Source organism: Pseudophryne corroboree, assembly GCF_028390025.1.
Source record: "Pseudophryne corroboree isolate aPseCor3 chromosome 3 unlocalized genomic scaffold, aPseCor3.hap2 SUPER_3_unloc_9, whole genome shotgun sequence".
Lineage (NCBI taxonomy): Eukaryota > Metazoa > Chordata > Amphibia > Anura > Myobatrachidae > Pseudophryne > Pseudophryne corroboree.
The window spans coordinates 1,690,324-1,717,713 of NW_026967585.1; the positions used below are offsets into that span (position 1 = coordinate 1,690,324).

Sequence of the window (27,390 nt, forward strand, 5' to 3'; positions counted from 1 at the left end):
AACAACTCGGAATGACCCCCTATATTAACAATGTCGTTATGTGTTTATTGACACTTTTTGTGTATGTTTTTATTTTAAAATGCTGCATATATGTTTTTGTTAAAATGCATTCGTGTCTTAAGATATTTCTAATTTATAACAAAAAAACAAAAACACACTAATACAACAATCCTGCAATGTTTAGATCAGAGGTTCCCAAACTGTGTGCCGTGGCTCCCTGGGGTGCCTCGGGACACTTGCAGGGGTGCCCTGGGTTGGTGGTCCAGGACCAATTCAAATTATTCATGGTCAATATAATAGGCATAACCAGTGCTGGTGGCTGCCAGTCATAAAATATGTGGCCAAACAGAAGCAAATCTTGTCCCTCACCACACAACTGACCCTAAGGATGACATATAAACGCGATCTACTTAATGTAATATTTCGTTCTAAATTTCTCAATTAGAAATTTTTGGCCTAGGGGTGCCGTGATAAAAATTCTGATATTCTAGGGCACCGTGATTCAAAAAAGTTTGGAAACCACTGGTTTAGATGAAGGAAGAGCAGATAATTTTGGTAAGTTTGTTTGCAGAAGCTCCACTAACATTGGGGGTAATTCCAAGTTGATCACAGCAGGAATTTAGTTAGCAATTGGGCAAAACCATGTGCACTGCAGGGGAGGCAGATTTAACATGTGCAGAGAGAGTTACATTTGGGTGGGTTATTTTATTTCTGTGCAGGGTAAATACTGGCTGCTTTATTTTTACACTGCAAATTAGATTGCAGATTGAACACACCACACCCAAATCTAACTCTCTCTGCACATGTTAAATCTGCCTCCCCTGCAGTGCACATGGTTTTGCCCAATTGCTAACTAAATTCCTGCTGCGATCAACTTGGAATTACCCCCATTAGCATAGACTCGCAATTGCGTTTGCAACTGAGAACACGTACCAGACTGTTAACTTGTAGTAATAGCAATAAAGTTTATCAATATATGTCAGCATCACAGATGACGGCCAGTCAACAGTAGGCAGACAGTATAAATATTAGCATTTGTGATGAATACACCATTGCCGCCTTCAGTATGCGGGAGCTGTGGCTCCTCACCATGGTCATGGACCGCTGCGTAGGCCACGTGGCTCATATGTGTCTAATGCCCGAAAGCATGTGGCCTACGCAGAGATCCACATGTGGTGCATGGGTAAAGGTCTGCACGCGGCGGACCATTGTACAACTCGAGTGGCAGTGGTCTGACCTCCACTGCCGTCAGCCGCACTTGCTGGTGCAGCTGCGCCACCAAATATTTTACAGTGAGTAATGCACACTGTGGCATTTCTGTTCGCATGAGTGTGTTTGTTTGCAGTTAAATGTATAGTAATATTTGCAGCCATAATTATGTGTGTGTTGTTTTGCCTGTAGACAGTGGTAGTGTATGTACAGTACCTGTCAAAAGTTTGGACACATCTTCTTATTCAATGGTTTTTATTTATTTTAAGTATTTTCTATATTGTAGATTAATACTGAAGACATCACAACTATGAAAGAACACATATGGAATTATGTTGTAAACAAAAGTGTTACTGTACAACAAAATCTGTTTTATATTTTAGATTCCTCAAAGTAGCCCCCCTTTGCTTTGATGACAGCTTTGTACACTCTTGGCATTCTCTCAATCAGCTTCATGAGGTAGTCTCCTGGAATGGTTTTCCAACAGTCTTGAAGGAGTTCGCCGTGGGTGCTGAGCATTTATTGGCTGCTTTTCCTTCACTCTGCGGTCCAACTCATCCCAATTGGGTTTAGATCAGGTAATTGTGGAGGTCAGGTCTTTCCGTCTTGGTCAAGTAGCCCTTACATTGCCTGGAGGCATGTTTGGGGTCATTGTCTTATTGAAAAACAAATGATGGTCCCAGTAAGCGCAAACCAGATGGGATGGCATGACGCTGCAGAATACTGTGGTAGCCATGCTGGTCAAGTGTGCCTTGAATTTTGAATAAATCACCAACAGTGTCACCAGCAAAGCACCCCACACCATCACACCTCCTCCTCCATGCTTCACAGTGGGAACCACACATGCAGAAACTAGAGATGAGCGGGTTCGGATTTAGCACCAGAATTAATGCCAGTTCGGTTTTATTCAGATTTTTCTTATTGGCTATCCCAAACACGTGATGTCCGTGACCCAATAAGATGGGGTTTTGAGAACCGAGTAAAACTGAACCCACTCATCTCTAGCGGAATTCATCCACTCACCTTCTCTGCGTCTCACAAAGTTACAGTGGTTGGAATCTAAAATCTCAAATTTGGACTCAGACCAAAGTACAGTTTTCCACTTATCTAATGTCCATTCCTTGTGTTTCTTGGCCCAAACAATTCTCTTCTTCTTGTTGTAAAATGTAGGTGGGAGTCTTCCGGGTGTTTCGCTTGGTACAGTGGCTGCCTCTTAATTTCACAAAAAGGACTTATCCCAACAAGTCCAAATTAGAAAAATAGAAACAGGGAATGTGAATAGGATGGCGCTACTGTGCCTATATAAATGGAAGTGTGGTAAATGATACGGAAAATGATATTTAATACTAATCCTAAATTAATTATGATAACTGGAATTCCTTGATCCAATAGATATCCTCTTTCTGTGCTGTCACAGTGGACCCACAGGTACATAGAAGACATAATGGTAAGGAAATTATGTGTAGAAACTTCCAATGAAATATGTGGATGTATCTATGTTCAAGATTATTCCATACATGAGATTATAATGCGGTACTCCTTATGAAAGTGAATGATCTTTTTTTAGTAGATCAGAGGTGGCGTACCTCACTTACACAATATAATGTGCTATAACCCTTATAATGGTTTCTTTATATCTTAACCCCACAAATAAGATATGGAGGTAATCTTGGGAACAGCATACCTCACTTACATAGTGAGGAACAGTATAACACACATCAAGGTATCGTTATCATAAGGTACATCTCAAGCGTACCATTACTCACAATGAATACAGCATAACTCCATGTATAAAGGTCTCTGCGCCAAATAGACTTGTACAGTGATGCAATAAAGGTACAAATTATTTCACAAATGGTTTAAAATAGTTAAAAAAATAAACACACAAGCCTTAGGGGAAAGGGGGGGCTGTGTGAGATCCCAGCAAGGAATATATGATTTTGTTGAGCTGAGGTCTGGTAACGAAGCTCCAAATCCCAAATATATAGAAATAAAATAGGTCTTACCTTACATGGGAGACACACATCCACCTCACCTGTGCAAAGACCTTCTTTGGGCAACGCGTTTCGAGTCTGCGGTGACTTTTTCAAGGCATGCCTTGAAAAAGAGTCACCACAGACTCAAAACGCATACAGAAAGAGTCCCTACCCCCGTAATGTCATCCCACTATTTAAATGAGCTGTCAAAATCGGACATAGCCAAAATCACAAGTATATACAGTCACTATTGGTGGTTCTGGGCTCCGGCCAGTTCAAGGGAAATCGCACAGTCACAATGGCAGCGTGTGTACCCACCTTTACACACCAGACGAGAGATTTATACACGCAATATTGATATAATGTGGACACAAAAGTAACAATACAAGTGACACACTAACAGGAAATTGTTTCTGTTACAATAGCGACAATTATCTAATAATAAGGCGCCCATAACTTTATTGTGATTACATAAACCTTTTCTTAAGCTAGCTTATCACTAAAATTAACACGACACAACACACTGAAATAAAGACACGGACACGGTAGCTGGAGTTAAAGGTCAGACGATGTTTATTGATCGCTGACCAACTCTTTAAACTATAATTGTGATCGAATTAGAATTAATTTAGATTATAGATTTCAATTTAGCTTGGAGGATGGCAAACAGAAAGTCGCTACCCGACACCAGCACCAGTCACCTAGATGAAAAACCACCAAACCAAGGAGGGGAGTACTCAGACCCCGCCTCCTTCCCGCATAAACCGCATTGTGCTGGCCTCACCCCTCTTTTCTCTGGCAAACGTTCGGTTCCCGCAGGGGAACGTCTAAATGTCCAACCGCAAGAGAAGGACACACCTGCCGTCCTTCTAAAGAGGGAGCCCCACAATGACCACTTATGCCTGTGTGACAGCTGGTTGGTAGCGACTTCCCGCCACAAAGGTTTACAACCGCCATCCGCAACCAGCAACCAAAAACCAACTAGAACAAACTAAATATACCTACCGAAAAGGACCAAAAATATCCTCCAGGAAGATCTGCACTCCTTCCGGAGAAAGATGAACCCCATCCTCCTTGTAGAACTGCCTATTACGCAGCACAAGTAAAGGATGCCTGACAGCTACTCCACCTATGGCCCTGACAAAGAGAGACACTGCCGAATTCACCTTCTTGCGGGCCTTCTCCAGCGCCGAGAAACGCACCGCACAGCGCCAATGAAAACGTGGCACTATCTCCGACCAAACAATGCGCACTCCTGGCCAGTGACAACGAATAGCCACCAAATCCGCCTTAACGGACAAAACCACATCTATGCCCTTAACTCGACCTAGATCATTACCACCTAAATGAAGGACAATACAACTAGGGCGACCCCAGTGGCGCTCACGGGAAAAAAGGAGCCGCAACAAGTCACCCCACAACATACCTCTGACACCTAACCATCGAAATTCCCTAGACCCAAAAACATCCGCTGCCATAAGTGCCCCGGGATGCCTTGCTGCCCAAAAAATATAGGAATGGCCAACCAGCCATACATGTTCCCCAAAATTGATGATAGCTGAAAAAGAAAATATCCTAACATCAGAATTGTGAACACAATACATACAGAATGTATAATGTAACAAAAACCCAAGTGAAGGAGAAAAATCAAAAAACCTCCCGTGGACCTTGATAGAACAGCCAATTGAAATTAGGCCCCCTCGGAGGAAAAATTTTAAAAATTCACTTCACACCCTCGATTCCTGAACGGTAAGCGTTCAAAAACCGACGAGTAAACACGTTTTTGGGTTAGCGCAACAGGCGCACCTACAATTTATCCAAACGGACATAAGACCTATAGGAGGCGGACTTCCAATGGCCCAGCTCCCGAATAGCCACAGGGGATGAACCCGCAACCGCTGCTTGGGTAGCCGCCCCAATCCGAAAGGAATGGGTACCGAAGTCCGCCCCCTGCAAGCCCAACGCCGCCAAACATTTTTTAAACACAGCAGCAAATTGAAACTTTGTCAGCGGGTCAACCTGCGCGTGTATCAGCAACTGGTAGCCCCCCGGCGGCCTCAAGCGCATATACTCCTGCGTCAACCGCAGCGGGCAAACCTCCGTTTCCTCCTGTGCCTCCAAGGACACCCAGCGACCCCGACCTGTTTGATCTGTCTTGGACTGCACAATCCTACAGAGCAACAGGCCATCCTGCAAGCGCACATTTTCGTAAAGCAGACCCGACTCCCGAGACGCCTTGCTGCATGCCACCAACTCGCTCACTCGGAAAGCCACAAAAAAGGCCAGGGCATACATGCAACAAAACAACGCCACCTCAAATTCCGAGGTCGCAATTTGAGGCAACGCACGCAGTAACTGTTAGAAGCTGCAACGTCACGGGTCTAAGGGAGTCCGCGGGCGCCGGACGCAACCTAGCCCAACCCTACAGCGCTCTGGAAAGGACAAAAGACCCCGTGGGGTCCGTCATCCCGTGGAGCCGCGAGTGAAAAGAAATGCCCGCAAGGGCAGACGCCATGGCCGCTTTTGATCTACCGTTTTGGTAATGTTCCCAAACAAAGGTCATCAGTGCGTCAGCCGAGGACTCACCTGCTACCCTGTACCTACGCTGAAAGACCGACCAATCACGCCAGGCTGCATCATACGCTCTGAGAGTGGAGGGAGCCAGAGCACACCTGGCTAGCGCAGCTAACCCGATTCGACAATCTGCCAGACATAAGGCGGGCACTGTAAACCGTCTGCCGCTGCTCCCGGAACCAGCGCCCGGAATTTGTCAAATTGGAACCGAGACTATGCATCTACAATTCCATTGTCGATTCCGGGAACGTGACGGGCCCTGAAATTAATATTGCGCCGCAAGCAAACTAAAACTAGATGCCGTAGCAGCCTCAGAGCCTGCGGAGATGAGGAACGCTGATTATTAATCGCATGTATCACCCCCAAGTTGTCGCAACGAAACGAGAAGTCCTTATTCGCGAACTGGCAGGCCCATATTTCAAGAGCCACTATGATTGGGAACAATTCCAGCAACAGGAGGTTCTTGGTAAACCCCCGCGTTACCCAAGAGGCCGGCCAAGCAGCAGCGCACCATGCCCCAGCAAAAAACGCCCCAAAACCTTGACTGCCCGAGGCATCCGTGAACAATTGTAGCTGCTTGCTGGAACAACAAGGCGCAGGCCACAAAACCTCCCTGTTGAAGGACACCAGGAAAGATACCCAAATCCGCAAATCATCCCTGATCTCACGGGAAAGGTACACGGTGTGGTGCTGCCGGACCGTCCCCGCCGTGGCCCGTTCCAGTTTGCGACAGAAAATCCTACCCATGGGGATAATCCAGCACGCAAAGTTGAAAGAACCCAGCAAAGACTGCACCTGCTTCAGCCGAACCCTGCGTTTGTCCAAACAGTCAGTAATTAAACCCAAAAGCTTACGCACTTTATCCTCGGGTAGGCGACAGCAACCCCCCACTGTGTCTATTTCAATACCTAGATAGCTAAGGCAAGTGCAAGGGCCCTCACACTTATCCTGCGCGACAGGCACCCCTAAGCTGTCGAACAATGATCTAGCCACCGACAGAATCTCCCCACAGACTGAACTGCCCCCGGGACCCACAAAGAGAAAGTCATCCAGGTAGTGAGCCACCCCGCGTTGGCCGGAGGCGGACTGGACACACCAGTGCAAAAATGTGCTAAAACTCTCAAAGTAGGCGCAGGAGACCGAACAACCCATGGGGAGACACCGATCCACGTAAAACTCGCCCCCTAGTTTGAAACCCAGAAACCGCAGGGAATCCGGGTGAAGTGGAAGTAGACGGAAGGCCGACTCCACGTCCAATTTTGCAAACAGGCCCCCCGGCCCACAATCTCGCACCAAACGCAGAGCGTCCTCAAAAAACTGATAATGCACCCTGCACTCTGCCTGCGGAATAGCGTCATTAACCGAAAAACCCGGAGGGTGCGACAAGTGCTGTATCAGGCGGAACTTGCCCGTGGCCTTCTTGGGCACCACCCCCACTGGGGAAATGCACAAGGAGGGCAGCGGGGGAAAGGCGTAGGGACCCGACATGCGTCCCAGCCCGATCTCCCCGTCCACCTTCCGCTGGAACTTCTGCGGGAACTCCCGAGCCGATCTCAAATTCTGGCGCCCCACTACGCGCACCAAATCCGAAATGGGCAAACGAAAACCATGCCGAAAACCCTCCAAAAGGAATGACGCTGCCGACCTGTTGGGGTATAAGCTCAGCCAGCACCGCAACTCGGGAACTCGAATCAGAAAAAAGGCCTTACTTGCCAACTCCCCCGGCCTCGGCAGGAGCGGAGGGCTTACCGCTCGCCGCCGAGGTGCAATCCTTGGCCAGGTGACTGGCCCCGCACAACTTACACGAGTGGCGAAAACGACAATTCGCCCCCTTGGCACATTTGCCCTCGTTGTAGGCAAAACACTTCCCTTTCCCTATCAAGCGGGAACCAGAAGCCCCGGCCGCTCCGGGCTTCTTGACCGTGACGTCCGGGGTGGGCTTAACCTGCTGCGTGACCTCCAACCACACCTCGACATCCTTAAAACCTGCGGGCAGGGTGGGGTTGCTATCCTGATTGCAACGGAACTTCTCATCGTAATCCCGCCAAGCGGAACCCTTGGATTTTAAGTACATGTCATAGACTAAAAACAAATACTTAACTAAGTTGGAATACTCCGCGGGTCGCAATTCCGTGTAGCAAGCGGTAAAAACCTAAAACCCTCGCAACCACTGGTGAAAATTGCGGAACGCATATTCCCCAATGCCACCCGGTTTCTTGGCTGCGTCAAAACCCTGCCGCATGTCATCCGTAAGGGTGAAGATGTCCACGTACCTCCCCTTCCAGATTTTCTCTCGCATTCGCTTACGTATCCCCCGTGTAACTGCCGTGTTGGCGCAATGCACCATCTCCGTATAACGGGGGGGGGGGGTCAAGCGGAACCACCGCCGATGGCGTTGCCACTTTCTGCGGTTCCTTCGCCATGCGCCGCGCGATAAGTCTAGCTAACTTACGCGGGCGCCGCGGAGAACCTGCCGAAACACTGGTAGATGATGATGAACTACTGGTTGAACTGTGTAAAGGAAGGGCTTGCTCACCGGTGTTAGAAGGACCCGGAACAGCGTCGTCTGTTGCTCCCGACTCTGTTGGTGGCCGAACCTCCCCCGTCGATGTCGCGGCCGCCGGCGACCTTCGCCCCCTACGTGACGCAGCCCCAGCCAGCCAGTACCTGTGAGGGAGAAACAGAGGGGACAACAAGAGCGGGGGAAACCAGCGCATCAGTAGCAATGGGGTGAACATGCGGGGGAGGAGGCCCAGCCCAGTCGCTCCGCGGTGGAGGGCCGGCGGGAAGCTGCAGGGGAGGACCCCCGACTGAGGGGTACGCAACGGACTGGGGGAAAGCAGTCCCGACCCCCGTAGCAACCCTCATGGAGTAAGAAGGCCGCCATGACGTATGCGGCGTATAACCGCTCTCCCCCGAACGTCCGGAAGAAACCGGGGGGAAACGTGGGGGTGCCGGGGGGGGGGGGTGGCAAAATATGCGCCCACAGATTTGCTCCGGCTAGGGACGGGACGGGATGCGAGCCCGCAAAGGCAGGGAGGGGCACCGTAACCCGGGGGCCGCCTACCGACCATGTGGTCTGGACGCCGGCGCCCGAGCCGGCTACGTACGGGGAAAATTGTGGACCAGACGCCACCGTTAGGCCCATGGAGGGCGCACTGGTAGCTGCAGGGAACGCCAGCGCAAGAGGACACGGAAGGCCCCCGGGGAAGAACTGGCCCCCAGCGAAGCCTTGCTGTGCTTCAAACGAGAGAGCAGGGCCGGGTAAATGGTAAGACGCTGCGACGGACGACTGTGTCGCCACCAACTGCAATGCCCCCGCCAGGATGGGGGGAAGCGACTGAAGCCCGACGTACGGGGATGCCGCCACGGGTGGTCGCGCAATGGGCGACCCGGGGCCTAGCCAAAGGGCCCCCGATGCGGGATTCCCATCCGGGAACCCCTGCCATGTAACTGCAGTAGGGGCGGGCGCTGCGGCAGCTACAGCCACGTCCCACGCCCAGGAACACCAGCCCCCCATCCCCAATTCTGTATCTGGGTGCCATAGGCCCCATCGCAGGGAGGGGTGTGTGTATTGCACTAACTGACCTGGGGACAGCGGGCACCTCACCCTGCTGCCCCAGACTCACCGCCCCCCCCCCTCACCACCTGCAGCCCCGCTGCGGCCGCCCGCGGCACCATGTGGGCGCCCGAGCAGCCGCACAGAGCCGCTGACGGGGAAGGCAGGGGAGACCCGGCACTGCCCAGCGCGCGGGGCGGAGCATCAGCCGTTGAAGCCGCCGGCGACCGCGGCCCGGCCGCGCGGCCCGACGACACGTGCAGAGCGGCCGCTGGCCGTCTGCCTCACGCTGGCAGGGTAGCGGGCCGTCGCGGCCCGACCCCGCCGCAGGCCCGCCGTCGCTGCAGGCAACCCCCGGGGGGCAGCACTATGGGAACGGGAGCGGGAGGTGCCTACAGCTTCCACAAGGCGGCGGGGGGGGGGGGAGCAGACCGGTGTGGACGCGGCATATTAGGAGGGGGGGGAGCAGCAATGTATACAATATGAACAAGGCAGCAATGATAACCACAGCAGAGGGGGGGGGGGAGGGGTTGTGCAGAACAACAAAGGGAAATAAACAAATATGGAAAGGGAAACAACAAAAACTAAAGTACTGTGCTAATATACTTATCCTTCCTGGGCCATACAATGAATGGCAAGAGGAAGTCTGAGGCAAATGCTCTCCCCTATATAATATCCTAAGCCCAACCTATTAAGCTTGATGGACAACCTTCTAATCCAATAGGGAAAACCACAGGAAAAAACTGATCTGCCTAGCAACTGCTTAGTCATTAAACAACCAATCACAAAAAGTTGAGCTCTTATATTGCCTCAGGCTTATGCAGCCTTCAGCTTATTTAAAGATAATACACAGACACATAAAGAGACTCAACGGAAATCTTTTTTTAAATGACTTAATTTCATATCTTTAATACATAGATTTTTGGCTATCTATATTTTCAACTTAAAAGTTACATTACTCTGCACAACATGGACAAAATATCCTTTAAAGCACAGAAACAATTCAAGTTACGTGTTAGTATTGCAGGTAAGTAAAACAGATACATATCATTCAGACACAGCCGCAATAGCGGCCCACAGCAGTTTGCTGGTGTTAGCAAAATGCACATGCGCAGCGGCCGTGCGGACATACATTGTGGCCGCATACCTGAGGGGTGAATGCGGGTGGGCCAGGACCATTTTCCGGGGGCTGCGTGATGTCACATCTGCGTTCATCTCTGATTAACCCCCTATAATCTTCCAAAGTGCACCTCATATCTCATCTTTTCCAAGTTACTACAAATGATATGAGATCGGTAGCAGCACTACTTTCAGGATTATTACACAGAACACACATAAAGGCTGACACAGCAAATAACAGTAACACATACAAGGGATTCATTAGAAATAAGGAAGCATAATCATCATCAAGTCTAATTATCAACTGATTCTGTGCGGGACCCATACACCTCTTTACTGCCTCCAGTAGCCCCTGGTACTGCACTGCGGCCTTCCACCCTGACTCCCACTACCGCCACCAGCCCTATCTCCCCAAAACCTCTTTCCCCCACTACTGCCAATCGCCATGTCTCCCCCCACTACTGCACCGTCTCCCTTACTGCTCACCACCCTGTGTCCCCCCACTTCTACCTCAGCACTGCTTGGGGACAATATTACCCAGAGACAGTGCCTCCGGCAGCCCCCATTACAGCACTACTGCCACCACCCTGTCTCCCTCTGACATCTCAGAACTGCTTGGGGATTCTTGGTAGTGCTGGTAACAGCCCTTCATCTGTAGACAGAAGTAACCGGGCAGTAAGGAGGCAGAAGCTGCTTCCGGTACCATGGACCCTGGTCATTTAGGGCTGGGAGAGTCAGTAAGATTATGTAATAGTCACCATCTTACAGGCAGCCGGTGAAGGGAGCAGAGAATGGGTGTTATGTGGCAGGAACGGGCTGGTTAGGTAACAGCCTGGCTGCTGCATTCTGTACAAGCTACAACCGGTGCAATTCTTTTGCTGGGAGACCCAAGTAGAGGACATTGCAATAGTCTATGCGTGATGATACAAGTACATGTATGACTGTAGGTAGATATTCTGAGGGAATAAAGTGCTGGAGTCTGGCTATGTTCCTCAGATGAGGATCTGATTGTGGCTGATACGTGATGTCTAACTGTCACTCCACCATCCAGGACACAAAGAGTCCGCCCATGATCAGCATTATGTAACCCTGAACCCCCAAGTGTAAGTCTGGTTGGTAGGTAGAGCTGAGCTGTAGCCCTGCCCTTTGTTGGTGAGCTTCTATCTTATGATAGACCTGTTTCACCAGGACTGAGTCACAGCCAACTGGCATCACCCATACCTGGAGCTCAGCTATACAATTATTTAGGACGGGTACTGGGTTCTCAGACAGATCATCTGCATAGCAGTGGTAGATGAGGGCATGACAGCTGATTATTTCACCCTGCAGTAGCATGTATATAGCAAAACCACAGGAGATAGGATAAGAACCTTGAAGAACATCACATGACAAGTAGTATCCTCCAGAAGATTAAAATGGTTCCTCACCTGAATGATGTCTACTGCGTCCAACAAGAGCTGATTTATTTCTCAGAACATGGAAATGACTTCTCACCTATCTGACTTCGCTGATGTGTAACAAGTTGTGATTTCTGTGCAAAATATTTCCCACACTCAGAGCAAAAAAATGGCTTCTCACCTGTGTGACTTCTGTGATGTATAACAAGATCTGATTTGTGTGCAAAATATTTCCCACACTCAGAACATGGAAATGGCATCTCACCTGTATGACTTTGCTGATGTCTAACAAGTTGTGATTTCCGGGTAAAACATTTTCCGCACTTAGAGCAAGAAAATGGCTTCTCACCTGTGTGACCTCTATTATGTCTAACACGATCTGACTTGTGTGCAAAACATTTTCCACACTCAGAACATGGAAATGGCTTCTCACCTGTGTGACTTCGCTGATGTGTAACAAGTTGTGATTTCCAGGTAAAACTTTTTCCGCACTCAGAGCAAAGAAATGGATTCTCAGCTGTGTGAGTTTGCTGATGTGCAACAAGATGTGATTTCTGTGCAAAACATTTCCCACACTCAGAACATGGAAATGGCCTCTCACCTGTGTGACTTCGCTGATGTCTCTCAAGTTGTGATTTCTGTGCAAAATATTTCCCACACTCAGAGCAAGAAAATGGCTTCTCACCTGTGTGACTTCTGTTATGTCTAAAAAGATCTGACTTGTCTGCAAAACATTTCCCACACTCAGAACATGGAAATGGCTTCTCACCTGTGTGACTTCGCTGATGTGTAACAAGATGTGATTTCCGGATAAAACATTTCCCGCACTCAGAGCAAGAAAATGGCTTCTCACCTGTGTGACTTCTCTGATGTCTAACAAGATGTGCTTTGTGTGCAAAACATTTCCCACACTCAGAACATGGAAATGGCCTCTCACCTGTGTGACTTCGCTGATGTGTAGCAAGTTGTGATTTCTGTGCAAAATATTTCCCACACTCAGAACATGGAAATGGCCTCTCCCCTGCCTTACCTGTGTGTGGGTTAATAGGCTTTGTGTTCTGTGTAAAACATTTGGCATCTATAGAACAGGGAAACACTGTATCTACTCTCAGAGCTGTAACAGATGCACCAATATCAGAGTGATCAGGAGAACATTTCCCAGGATCAGGGGGATCAGCTGATAGAGCTGGATGTATAATTGGGGTAATGGGGTTATCTCCTGGAGAATCCGGTTTACTGTCATTATCTTTTATGTCACAATCCGGGGATAACATTAGATGTCCTTCTGAGATATTCCTGCTTGTGTGTCCATCTGCTGGAAATAAAATACATTATGGAAATGTGACATTTTCTGTAACAATATTAATCTTGTAAACAATAGAAGATGACTCTCTCGGACACTTAATTATAAATGTGTGTGTATAATAAAACATAACTTTTAATGAAGGCTTTATAATATTGTGTCTCAGACTATCATTGTGTCCACCCTCCTGAGAACACTCACAATAACAAATGTAATATTATAATAAGACTTAGATATATCTCTCTCTTGTACTGGTAACTAACCATGAAGTATAAATGGAGATATAGTCACTCACCAAGTCCTATGTCAGCACCAATGTAAAACAATATATGGGGAGTACGCTGGAGGAGAGGAGGGTGGGGGGAAGGTCTGATTATTCTGTCTGCAACTTGTCCATTTTTCTCTTGTAACATTCCAATAAAGAAGAGATCGATTTGGTTTTCATAAGTAGCTGTTGTGAAGTTCAGCTTTCCATGTTCTTCTGTTTGCAGACAGAATAATCAGACCTTCCCCCCACCCTCCTCTCCTCCAGCGTACTCCCAGTTCTTGCCTGGTCTATGAATATTCTCTGCCAAGTGAACTGGAACGTCTCAGCAACTTAGTTGGGAAACCATCCGTGAACCACCCACTCAATAACAGCGGCTTACTCAGCTTGGACCCAGTTCACGACAAGACCCCTCTGTACAGTCAGCTGCTCCAGGCTTATAAATGGTCAAACAAGTTAAGGAGATCAACTACAGGATAAAAGGTTGCATGTACAACGAGACCCCTACAACACAGAACTCACTACACTTGGAATTGATAAGGACATTTCATGTAAGACCCATTGGTATTTGCGCCACTCCTCAATTCTCTTATATAATCTCTATCCTCTTGGAATTTTTGTGAAGGTTCTTTTTGAGTGTGTGGCTGCATGATACCCAGCAGCGCATTTGTTCATTTACCTTTTTCTTGAATTACATGTTTACTTGAAATTTTGGCTCGGATACCCCCATCACCACGACTAAGAATGTAATTTTGAACGGAGTCATCTTGATGTAACCTCCTGACAGCGTACTACTGCTCCTTTTATTTACAGATTGTTTGAATTTTCCTATCTCTGAGAGGTCAGTCTCTTTGTAGCCGGCTTACCATGCCTCCAAGCATGGATAAAAGGTACCAAATCGGCCCCACCTGTCCATCTCTTTGGTACCTCAAATTCAGGTGGGCATTCTGAGACTGCTACATCACCTGCTTCTTCTTGTCAGATGCACAGCCCAGCTGTAATGGCTGCAGCCATCTTAAGACACTCTAGATCAGGCATGTCCAAACTGCGGCCCTCCAGCTGTTGAGAAACTACACATCCCAGCATGCCCTGACACAGTTTTGGCATTCTCTGACAGCAGAACTGTGTCAAGGCATGCTGGGATATGTAGTTTCACAACAGCTGGAGGGCCACAGTTTGGACATGCCTGCTCTAGATAATCCTGCTACTCTACGCTCCATACATTCTATGTTATCTACATTTAAGGACTGAACTAACCTCAGAACTTAGCTCTAATATTCAAGCTTCGAGATCTGATATCAGTGAGATTGGCACACGTACAGACTAAGATGAAAGAGATTGTTAGGTCTCACAAAGATCTGATTTCAGCACATGACACCCTTCAGGAAGACCTGGGGGTATATTTACTAAGATTCGTATTCTTCCCGATTTTGAGTGAGAATAAACACGAATGACATCGAAAGTGTAATTTTGCAACTATTTGAATTGATTACGACTAATTTACTAAGCTGTCGTATTTGTATTTTTAGTGTTGTCCGATGTCAATGTCATTCGTGTTTTTTTGGTGTATAATGCGGCCGATTTTGTGGTTTTGCGGCCGTGTTATTAGTGTTTTGTTACGACTGCGCCACATGTCTGTTACGGCCACGTTTTTTCCCTAAGTTTCGTTTTTGTCACTCGTCCGTGATTGGTTGTATTTGTGAGGAGTGTCTGTGCACATTACTATAAAAACGCCCCGAACCGTCCGCACCTCGTGGGTTTAGCTAGTGGAGAGGAGAGAGGAAGGCGTTTTAGGAGTTGGTGAGTTTGGTGGAGTTTTTGGTGGATTTGGAGCGGAGTTTTGCGATTGTTGAGTGCTGTACTGTGTGTGTAAGTAGTCTTGTCATACTTGTTGTGTAGTTTATTCAAAGTTTGTCTACTTTTTTGTCCTTGTTTTTTTTTTCTAGTCTATTGTCATTGTTTGTGAGTGAGTGTGTGTGTGTTGGCTGTGTGGTGTGTAGTGGTAGTGGAGGAGTGTGTTTTCTGTTTTATTTTCTCTGTATTTTGTGTAGTTTGTTCTGATTATGTCTCAGTCAGAGGTCAGTGTGGTGGAGGAGGGAAGTGAGAGGGAGGAGGTGAGTGAGGTGGAGGAGGTGAGTGAGAGGGAGGAGGTGAGTGAGGTGGAGGGGGTTAGTGAGAGGGAGGAGGTTAGTGAGGAGGAGGAGGAGGTGGTGCCTGTTGGTGCGTTTTCCAGTGATAGTGATGGTGTTGTGGCTCCGCAGCCACGCACCACTACCAAGACTGGGCGCAATGTGAAGTTCAGCTATGCTGAAAACATGGCTTTGGTGCGGGAGCTGATGAGGCATCATCGCCAATTGTTTGGGCAGGATGCTGCCAAGGTGTCCTCACGTAGGAAGTCTGTCCTGTGGGGAAAAGTTATCATGGCAGTCAATAGTGAGGGTGTGGTGAGGCGGACTGAGGACACGTGTAGAAAAAGATTTTATGACATAAAGCGCCGTGTCAAGGCCAAGATGGCCAAGGAGGTAACATCAGCCCGCCAAACCGGGGGTGGACACCCATTCCGGGCAACCTATCGTGATTGGGAGGAGCCTGTGCGGTCACTTATTCCTGCAGAAGTGGTGTCTGCGACTCATGTCCGGGATTCGGACCGTCCAAGGCAGGATGGTGAGTTGTTTAAAAAAATGTTTTTTTTTGTTTTTTTTTATGTTAATGCTGCTAATTGTTACTGTGTTTTTAAATATGCAAACATTGTGTTGGTAATGTCGTGCAGGCCTGTGCACCCTGTAGCTCTAAATGTGTTTCCAAACTACAAGTCCCATCATGCATTGGCTGAGTTTTTATATTAGTGAATGTTAAATCTGTTGCAGTGCATGCTGGTATGTGTAGTTAGAATACGTAATCAGAGATATTGCTTGTCCATAACTGTTTTTTCTAATTGCATTTGAAATTTTTTTTTTGTGTTAGTTATTTTTAGCATATATTATATGTATTTTATGTTGTTTGTGTCAAGTTTAATAGTAAAAAAATCTGCAATATATTGTGCACAATTAACCAATGTTTCAGGATTATTTAGTGCAACACCATCTTCATTTAAGAATACACACCCAATTAAGTAATCCAGAATAGCTTAAACAGAAAATAGTTTACTTAACATTAGGTACAAGATGTTTACATCACAAAAAGGTTTTTCAGATAACAATGAGTATTCAAAGTATGGTCATAATGTTTTGTTACATTTTTCAACAGTACGCCAGACAAGCGCCACAGACAGGCCACAGCCAACTGCAGAGGATGCTGGGATTGCAGGTAAGAATTCACTGTAGTCACATACTCTGCAAACACATAGAAGTACAAAATATTAATGTTTATATTTTCACATAGGTTCTTCTTCTGCAAGCCGCCCTCCTCTAAGGCGCCCATCACAGGGCTCTGAGAATTTACAGAGGAGGCCCAGTAAGACACGTCGTGTGGAGTCTGAATCTGCGCCTCCATCTTCACCACCCAGGCGGCGCATCTCCGCAGTCTTGCCCCAGCCACCACAGGCAATTTTGGCAAGTCCCCAAAGTGATGAGCCACGATCACCTCAGCTGTCTGGTGAGTAAAAACTTAAAATAAACACATTCAAACATTTAGACACAGTACATTTACTATGATGTGAGTTCTATGTGAGATGACATGTTTCCCGTAGCAACCAATCAGATTCCAGGTATTAACTTATTGAAGGTGCAAAATAAAAGTGAAATAAAGTCTTATTGGTTGCTATGGCCAACATCACATTTTAAATTGAACACCCATCTTACTAAATTGATCCCACACACGTGCACAGAAAATGAATAGAGGGTTTCTCACCGGACTTATCCAACCCCCCCCCCCCCCTCCACAGCATTATAGTGTTCACACACCTCCCCTGTCCTGGATGTAGACTGCTTACCTGATCCGCTCCTCTGGACCATCCAGGTGAGCAGTCTATATCCTGGACAGGGGAGGTGAGAGAACACTATAATGCTGTGGAGGGGGGGAAGTTCGGTGCGGAACCCGCCAGTCAGTCTCTGCGCACGCCTGTGATGGCACATATGTGTTTGTAAAGGAAAGATTCCTAGTTTTTATAAACACACCTCAAATATCAAATTGTCATGAGTATTATTAAGTATGGAATGTTTAGGGCAAGCAAAGATATTTAATTATAACTAAACAGTGCCTGTTGGCCACCCCATACAGAACCAACCTTCATGGGCGACGATGACCAGCAGCAACCAGACCAACAGGCAACCTATACACTGCACCTTACGCCCGTTGTTCCAACCCAGCCAACCCAGCCGCAGGATATACCCCAAGCCTCCGTAAGTCCACAATTGATCCCAACTCCACCCCAGCAACAAATGTCCACAGACTTTTGGACCAGTTGGGCAACACAACAGACACAAAACACTGCCTGCCTGAACACACACACACAACACCTTGCCAGTCTGCCCCATCATCTTCCGCGCATTAGTCGGAACTCGAGCAGACTGATTGTTCAGGTAGGCAGAATTGCTACATCAATGGAGCAAATCAGGGCGGACAACACACAAATGCTGGCAAATTTGACGCGCATCTTCGATGAGCAACAGCGGCAGCAACAAGCCCTAATCCAAGTCATACAGCACAATCAGGTGGTGAATGAGACTTTGTCTAGGATTGTGGCCAGCCACACTGCCAGTAATAATCAGCTGAATGCCAGTATACATAACTTGAGCCAAAGCATCACTCTGATGGCAGCACAACAAGTGAGCTCCAGCTCCGGAACCACTACCCCTAGCCAAACCCCAGTTACCTCCCCTGTTCGACGATCATCCAGAACACGGCCCAGCGACCCTGCTCAAACCTCGGCACCCAGCACACAAAAGAAAAAAATGATTGAGACATGACATTTGTGTAACACAATAAAAATTTTACTATTGTCTTCACAAAATTTCCTGTGTCCGTGTCAAACATTGTAAAACACGCTATGTGTGTATGGTTTAATGGGGTAATGAGTGTCAATGTATTTTTAAAAAACATAAACAAAAATGTATAGACCAGTATAAAGAACAAACACTAACAAACAAAACACACATTCACACTTACAAAACATTTAAGCAAAGTGGTTAGTCAAGGTGAATTACATAAAAATAATACTTACCGGTAAAATACCGCTGAATCACTTCTTGCCTTACCTGCCTCCCTACATCTGTACTCACACTGTCACCAGATGTTTCTAACTCCTCTGCTTGCTGACTGTTTTCTTCATCATCATGTGGCAGATGTTGTTTCAAGCACAGATTATGGAGAAAACAGCAGCAGAACACAATCTTAGTCACCTTTGAGGGACTATACAACAAAAGCCCAGCAGATTTATCCAGACACCGAAACCTAGATTTCAGCACCCCAAAACATCTTTCTATCACATTCCGCGTAGACTTATGTGCATGATTGTAACTGTGTTCAGCAGGAGAATCAGGTTGGGACAATGGAGTAAGTAGCCAAGAGTAGCAGCCATAACCACCATCACCTGAAATACAGATATAGGCAACATTAGTACATGTGTATGAAGAATAATTACCCTAAACAAAAATGGTGTTTGTAGTTAATACACATACACACAACACACTTGGAACATACCCAGCAGCCAGCCATCAGGCATTTGTCCGTCCTCAAATTTATCGAAGAGAGATGACTGACTGAGGATGAAGGAGTCATGGCAGCCGCCAGGGTAACCTGCAACCACACTCATAATTTTAAGATTTGCATCACAAACCACCTGGACATTAGTGGATTGGGCCAGATGTCGATTGGTATATATATATATATATATATATATATATATATATTGTCGGCCCCTAGGTGGTCTCAGCTCAACGTGTGTGCAATCTATGGCCCCCAGCACATTGGGCATGCGAGCAAGCTCATAGAAAGCTACCCTGACAGCACGCCACTGCGACTCCTGGGTAGGGAGGCAGATAGAGGCATTTATATGTGGATCCAAGACATCCAAAACCTGAGTGGACATTAATAAATCTAAGGTGAGTGTCATGTTATGTATTCAATACAATACTGTGTTCTAAGACCTTACAGAAGCAACACTTAGACGGGTATGTATTTTTCAACTCACCTGATTCAAATATTTTGAAAAGGTGGGCTGGGAGATACCAATGACGTCGCCTGTCACAGCCTGGAAGCTCCCAGTAGCCATAAAGTGCAACACAGCCAGGAGTTTGTGCAGGCCTGAGACAGAGCGTGAGCGTGCTGTCTCAGGGTCTAGTCCCAGTTTGACAAGGTCATACAGACGGAAAATGTTGTTTCTATTTAGGCAAAACATCTGTATGACCCTATCATCAGACAATGCGTTTAAGTTTAAACGACCCCTAAAAAAACGTGGCTGGCGCAGCCTCCGCGGCACCTGTTCAACCTGCTGACCATGTTCACTTACCTGGCCCTGATTTATTGAAGAGTCATGGAGCACTCTCAAGCAACCAGAAAATCAGTAGCACACACAACAGCCGCCATTTCAGAGTGAGAGAAATTCAAAATGTGCCTGGGACCCTTTTATAGGGCCAAACATTAAGGTGTGACTAATGGATAATTGACTACACATGTAAACACGCTTCTCAAAAGCAGGTCTGTTTTTTTTAGGACTTTTTTACGATTTGTATTTTTTCACGGCCGCAAATGCATTTTCACGGTAGACATTCAAAATACGAATGGTTAGTAAATTACCGAGATTCATATCTAAACAGCCGCGTTTTGACCGATGGTGTATTCATTCGTATTTTTAAACTTGAACTTCTAAAAAAATACGAATGCCCACATCACTGCCGTGATTTGAGTTTAGTAAATTACCGAGATGACACTTTGAAGAAAAAACGGCATCTCGGTCAAAATCGGGATCTTAGTAAATATACCCCCTGGTCTCTATTCATGATAAAGTCATTGATTTAGAAGACAGGTCTCGGAGAAATAATATCAGAATAATGGGCGTTCCGGATTCTGCTACAAATGCTGAGCTTTATGATTATGCCACGGTTCTCTTTTCAGAAACTTCCACAGAAGGCTTCTGCCGCTGACCTTCTTATTGATAGGATCCATAGACTCCCAAAGTCCAAACAGGCCCCTTTCCAAGTACCGAGGGACACTCTGCTCAGGGTCCACTTTTTTCAGATTAAAGAATGCATTCTACAAGCTGCTTTGTCTTCCTCATCCACAGCTGAGTGCCTGGATAATCTGCAGATAGTTCCAGATACTTCTCCTGTGACGCTGGCCAAAAGGCATCTATTCCACCAAAGGAAATGTGCAATACAAATGGCGATTTCCTACTAAGCTTATTGTAATGCGAAACGGCACCTTCACAGTGATACCATCACCCGAGGATAGCCCTGCTATTCTGAGTGGGATATTTCTGTTGACAGTCCTTCATGACACTTTACTTAAACCAATCCCGGAGGAGTTGTCTTCCATCTCAAAGTAATATGCTAAAGGAGTAAGACTGTTACAGACACTCAGAGTTTGTTTCCTACTGTAACATGTGCCAACTGGGACCAAGTTACTGGGCATGGATCTATTTTTGGCCCAGATTTATTTGCTCTTGTTATGGGTATAAAACTTATCTTTTTAATCTTTATTTCCTGTCCTATTAAATTGCTATATGGTATATGGTCTGATATTCTTTCCAATGTTACGTTTCATAATACCTTTCTAGAATGTTTGGGTGTTCAGGCAAAGCATGACTGATTTGTCTTTAACATCCTTTTGCCCTTATAACTGTGTTGGTAGAACTTCTTGGTCTTTACCTCCTTTGGTTACATTGAGATTTGATATTTCTTTGTATAATTGTTACTATGATGACTAGATTTTGCACTCTCGTATGGCTACTTGGAGTAGTTGGTGGATTTCCCTTTTAGGCCCGACTGCCACCTTTTTCTACCTTTCTGTCACGGTTCCCTAGTGACGGAATCTCTAGCTCCATTATGGACGCTATTTCTATTTGTCTCCCATTTTTGTTCCCTATTTAATTTTTTCTGCGATTTGATAGTTTGAAGTATGCACACGCCATACAGACTCTATTGGACTTTACACAGATGATCCTAGATGTTTCATACCATGATCTGATCTCTCTCTATCACGGTGAAGTATTTAAGTCTTAATGTAAAAGGTCTTAATTCTCCCCGTAAGAGACGCCTTGCAATAAAATATTTCACTGACCAGAAGACGGCGGTGGTAGCCATTCAGGAATCACATGTTCCATTGCACTCTCCCCCTCAGTTTACCAATAACTACCCAGCATGCTCTATCTCCTGTGGTGTGGCCATCCTTTCTAATAGATCCTGCCCCTTTCACCTGGAAAGCAAGTGGGTGGATTGCAATGGTAGATATTGGATTCTAGTTGGGAAATTCATTATAAATATGTCCCCCTCACTTCTCTCTATGCCCCTAATGCAAGACAGCCCCAATTTCTTAAATATTTTTTTCAAAAGCTACAAGAAATTGCACTTCTCCTTATTGGAGATTGTACTCTTGCTCCTGTCCTCATCATGATAAATCCTCCACTACTGATAAACACATGGTCTGATCACACCCCCCCCTGATATGGTTCTGATCGCCTTTTCCAGCCACTCCTCATTTAGAGATTGTAGGATTACATATTATTGGATGCTGAAGGCACCAGAATTTTGCAAGAGTCACTTTCTCTTAGAGGTGAACGCTCCTGAAGATACTTCCATTAAGAACCATTGGTGTACCCTTGAGGTATTTATCAAAGATGCTGCTATACATGCGGTGGCACGGATTAGACAAACTGATCAGGAGGTTCAAGTGGTTGTGGAATTAGAGGCTAAACCATAAGAAACGTCCTAAAGATACTGTTATTTATTCAGCTTTGCTTGAGGCTAGGAGGCAATGAAATAGTCTGCACCTTTCTCATGTTCAACGTGATACATCAAAACTCAATCAAACAAATATATTATAGGACATATATTTATAGCCACAAAAGCTGCTCTGGCTCAATACTGAAGAAGAGCGGAGGCACCTCGCATATAGAAAATGATCTCAAACATTAACCATAGCTTTGATATGTTTTTGTTTCCAGCCATTGCCGGTCATTTTATGTTGAAGGTGTGCTGGTGTGTGAATCTCACCACTCATTGTTATGTTCCTTCTATCAAGTATGTCCATTCTCCTTCGGGCACTGTTTTACCTATACTGCCTGTATGAGGGGGCATAGAGGGGAGGAGCCAGCACACCCACTTGAAGAAATGTAAAGTGCACCGGCTCCTTTGGACCCCATCTATACCCCATCATACTATTTCCCCATTATCTCTTATGGATGCTAGAGAAAGAGTATTTTTTTGAAGAAGAATATTCTATAGTAAAAGCCTCAGCCTTTCTGATCTTTAGGATGTAGAGAAGACTTATTCAGTCGACAACCGTGCATATACTTTAACTCTAATCTAGGATTGATGGAGTCCTGTATAAAGACTTTTCCCTTTGAATACTGATGGAATTCAATACTTTATCCATTTCTCACTGATTTTTGATAAAGCGGCCAAATGTCTGCGTACTGTGCAGTTGTGTGGTGCTAGAAGAACACATTCGAAAGGGCTTTCTATGTAGTCTCCTGTTGTACTGTCTTACTAACCTACGTTATAGATAATGAGAATACAAAGTCATTTTCACCTGAGAATTTTAGTATCATTTCATTTTTCTCCAGAAAAAAGATCCGCTATAAATGGGAGAATAACTAGGCTTTTTTAGTGATCACCTGCTGCCCAGGGGCCTGACCGGACCGTTCTTCTAGCCAGGGGCAAAACCGGACTGTTCCTCTAGCCAGGGGCAAAACCGGAACGATCCTCTAGCCCAGGGGCAAAACCGGACCGATCCTCTAGCCAAGGGGCGTAACCAGACCGATCCTCTAGCCAAGGGGCGTAACCGGACCGATCCTCTAGCCAAGGGCCATAACCAGACCATTCTTCTATCAAGGTGTCTATCCCTCTCTACATGATCTCCACTCTGTATAACAGGGATTGTCTGGATACCTTCTCCAGGACATCTGTACAGAATATCACTCCCCATAATCAATCTGTTTACTCATGAAGGATGAACTTTCTATCTATGAGGTCTCTACTTGCAGACATACTAGGAATGGAGTACCTATATTAAGGAATGAAGACCATCCTGTCACATAGACTTCACATTACTCTGCTTTAGAAAATAAGAACTATTAAGAGGTTCCAATTCTTAATTAAAGCATATTCCACTGAATCCAGTGACCTCCTATTATGCATTACTCATCCGTGTGCTGAAGACCAATGTCACGGCCTACTCGAAAAAGGAGACTGGCGTTCTAGGGCAGAGAGCTCATTTCTCAGCTTGCCTTCTTATCGCTGAGACTCAACACCATGTTAATTTCAGAAAACAAATCTTACCTGACCTCAGTGACATGATAACAAGACCATGGGATTAACATGTGCTGCTGGCTCCTGATGTATGAGATACACCAGAGAGTGTGGGGAGGAGACTGGTCAGATCTCTGGGCTGGTAACACACAGTGACATGATGCGAGGGGGAGAGCAGGAGTATAATAGGGGCTGATGGCTCCTGATGTAAGAGATACACCAGAGAGTGTGGGGAGGAGACTGGTCAGATCTCTGGGCTGGTAACACACAGTGACATGATGTGAGAGGGAGAGCAGAAGTATAATAGGGGCTGATGCCTCCTGATGTATGAGTTACACCAGAGAGTGTGGGGAGGAGACTGGTCAGATCTCTGGGCTGGTAACATACAGTGATATGATGTGAGGGGGAGAGCAGGAGTATAATAGGGGCTGATGGCTCCTGATGTATAAGATACACCATAGAGTGTGGGGTGGAGACTGATCAGATATCTGGGCTGGTAACACAGTGACATGATGTGAGGGAGAGAACAGGAGTATAATAGAGGCTGATGGCTCCTGATGTACGAGATATACCAGAGAGTGTGGGGAGGAGACTGGTCAGATCTCTGGGATGGTAACATACAGTGATATGATGTGAGGGGGAGAGCATTAGTATAATAGGGGCTGATGGCTCCTGATGTATAAGATACACCATAGAGTGTGGGGAGGAGACTGATCAGATATCTGGGCTGGTAACACAGTGACATGATGTGAGGGAGAGAACAGGAGTATAATAGAGGCTGATGGCTCCTGATGTACGAGATATACCAGAGAGTGTGGGGAGGAGACTGGTCAGATCTCTGGGCTGGTAACACACAGTGACATGATGTGAGGGTGAGAGCAGGAGTATAATAGAGGCTCCAGACTCCACACTGGGAAAAAACAAATTCCCCATTAGTTTGTACTGACAGAGGAGGGTGTAGGATAAGAGATTGCTGTAGTGACTGAGGAAGGAGAATATGGGACTCTTTTCTGTAATAAGTGTTTATTACTCACCTGTGCTGATATCTGTAGGGATCTCCTCCTCCTTACACTGCTGATCACCCCTCACATACGTCTCTTCTTCTCCCTCTATATCTTCTGCCTTTATATCAGTCACATACGTCTCTTCTTCTCCCTCTATATCTTCTGCCTTTATATCAGTCACATACGTCTCTTCTTCTCCCTCTAGATCTTCTGCCTTTATATCAGTCACATACGTCTCTTCTTCTCCCTCTATATCTTCTGCCTTTATATCAGTCACATACGTCACTTCTTCTCCCTCTATATCTTCTGCCTTTATATCAGTCACATACGTCTCTTCTTCTCCCTCTGTATCTTCTGTCTCTATATCAGTCACATACGTCACTTCTTCTCCCTCTATATCTTCTGCCTTTATATCAGTCACATACGTCTCTTCTTCTTCCTCTATATCTTCTGCCTTTATATCAGTCACATACATCTCTACTTCTTCCTCTATATCTTCTGCCTTTATATCAGTCACATACGTCTCTTCTTCTCCCTCTATACTTTCTGCCTTTATATCAGTCACATATGTCTCTTCTTCTCCCTCTATATCTTCTGCCTTTATATCAGTCACATATGTCTCTTCTTCTCCCTCTATATCTTCTGCCTTTATATCAGTCACATACGTCTCTTCTTCTCCCTCTATATCTTCTGCCTTTATATCAGTCACATACGTCTCTTCTTCTCCCTCTATATCTTCTGCCTTTATATCAGTCACATACGTCTCTTCTTCTCCATCTATATCTTCTGCCTTCATATCAGTCACATACGTCTCTTCTTCTCCCTCTATACTTTCTGCCTTTATATCAGTCACATATGTCTCTTCTTCTCCCTCTGTATCTTCTGCCTTTATATCAGTCACATACGTCTCTTCTTCTCCCTCTATATCTTCTGCCTTTATATCAGTCACATACGTCTCTTCTACTCCCTCTGTATCTTTGATTTTAATATTATTTAATTTGGCTTCACCCTATGTAAACAAGACAAATATAATGACACACAGCTCCTCTACACAACATATAGTGATAGTCACTTTGGTTTATTGGGGAGACCCTATAGCCCACCTACCTGATCCTCCTGTGGGATCCTGTGATACTCCTCTGTACAGTCCTGGGAATACAGAGGACGGGGACATCTCTCTGAGATATCTCTGTTACTGGGTCTATCTGTAGGAGATACATAGTGACTTAGTACAGTGTATATATGTGATTATCAGATGATGAGTGTATATAGGGGGGCCCCATACCTGCTCTCCCCTGTAAAATACATAACAATCTCCTCTTACCCAGTGATATAAGGGGCCGGTGACTCTCCATCATCACGTCCTTGTACAGACCCCTGTGTTCCTCTATACACTCGACCTCCTGCATGGAGACATAGACAGTGACATCATGACACCGTATAGGAACCTGACACAGAGTGATGCAGTCATCACCCAGACATATCCACTGGCGTTACTGTATAATGTCCCATTCCCAGCAGTCACCTCTCCAGTCATCACCCAGACACGTCCCCTGGTGTTACTGTATAATGCCCCATTCCCAGCAGTCATCTCTCCAGTCACCACCCAGACACTTCCTCTGGTGTTACTGTATAATGCCCCATTCCCAGCAGCCACCTCTCCAGTCATCACCCAGACACATCCCCTGGTGTTACTGTATAATGCCCTATTTCCAGCAGTCACCACTTCAGTCATCACCCAGATACATTTCCTGGTGTTACTGTATAACGTCCCATTCCCAGCAGTCACCTCTCCAGTCATCACCCAAACACATCCCCTGGTGTTACTGTATAATGTCCCATCCCAGCAGTCAACTCTCCAGTCATCGCCCAGACACATCCCCTGGTGTTACTGTATAATGTCCCATTCCCAGCAGTCACCTCTCCAGTCATCACCCATACACCTCACCTGGTGTTACTGTATAATGTCCCATTCCCAGCAGTCACCTCTCCAGTCATCACCCAGACACGTCTCCTGGTGTTACTTTATAATGCCACATTCCCAGCATTCACCTCTCCAGTCATCACCGAGACACATACCCCGGTGTTACTGTATAATGTCCCATTCCCGGTAGTCACCTCTCCAGTCATCACCCAGACACATACCCCGGTGTTACTGTATAATGTCCCATTCCCGGCAGTCACCTCTCCAGTCATCACAAGAGACATCCCCTGGTGTTACTGTATAATGTCCCATTCCCAGCAGTCACCTCTCCAGTCATCACCCAGACACGTCCCCTGGTGTTACTGTATAATGTCCCATTCCCAGCAATCATCTCTCCAGTCATCACCCAGACACGTCTCCTGGTGTTACTGTATAATGTCCCATTCCCAGCAGTCACCTCTCCAGTCATCACCCAGACACATCCCCTGGTGTTACTGTATAATGCCCCATTCAGAGCAGTCACCTCTCCAGTCAGCAGCTGAATGATCTTGTTGGTGAGTTCCAGGATCTTCTGGTCACTGTGTCTCTCATGTATTAGTGAGAGAGGTGGAGGCACTGGGATGGGGCTCTGGGTTCTACTCATTCCTCCTGACA

The 27,390-nt window shown here is 46.3% G+C and overlaps 1 protein-coding gene across 1 annotated transcript in view; it reads left to right on the forward strand.

Moving 5' to 3' along the window:
- LOC134984896 (zinc finger protein 569-like) overlaps positions 1-27,390 on the forward strand; it is a 105,873-nt gene that overhangs the window by 33,019 nt on the left and 45,464 nt on the right. Inside the window, exons 2-4 of the mRNA XM_063950371.1 lie at positions 10,237-10,345; positions 13,629-13,823; positions 16,784-16,996. Coding sequence (XP_063806441.1) covers positions 10,237-10,345; positions 13,629-13,823; positions 16,784-16,996 — 517 coding nt within the window. The remainder of the gene's footprint in view (positions 1-10,236; positions 10,346-13,628; positions 13,824-16,783; positions 16,997-27,390) is intronic.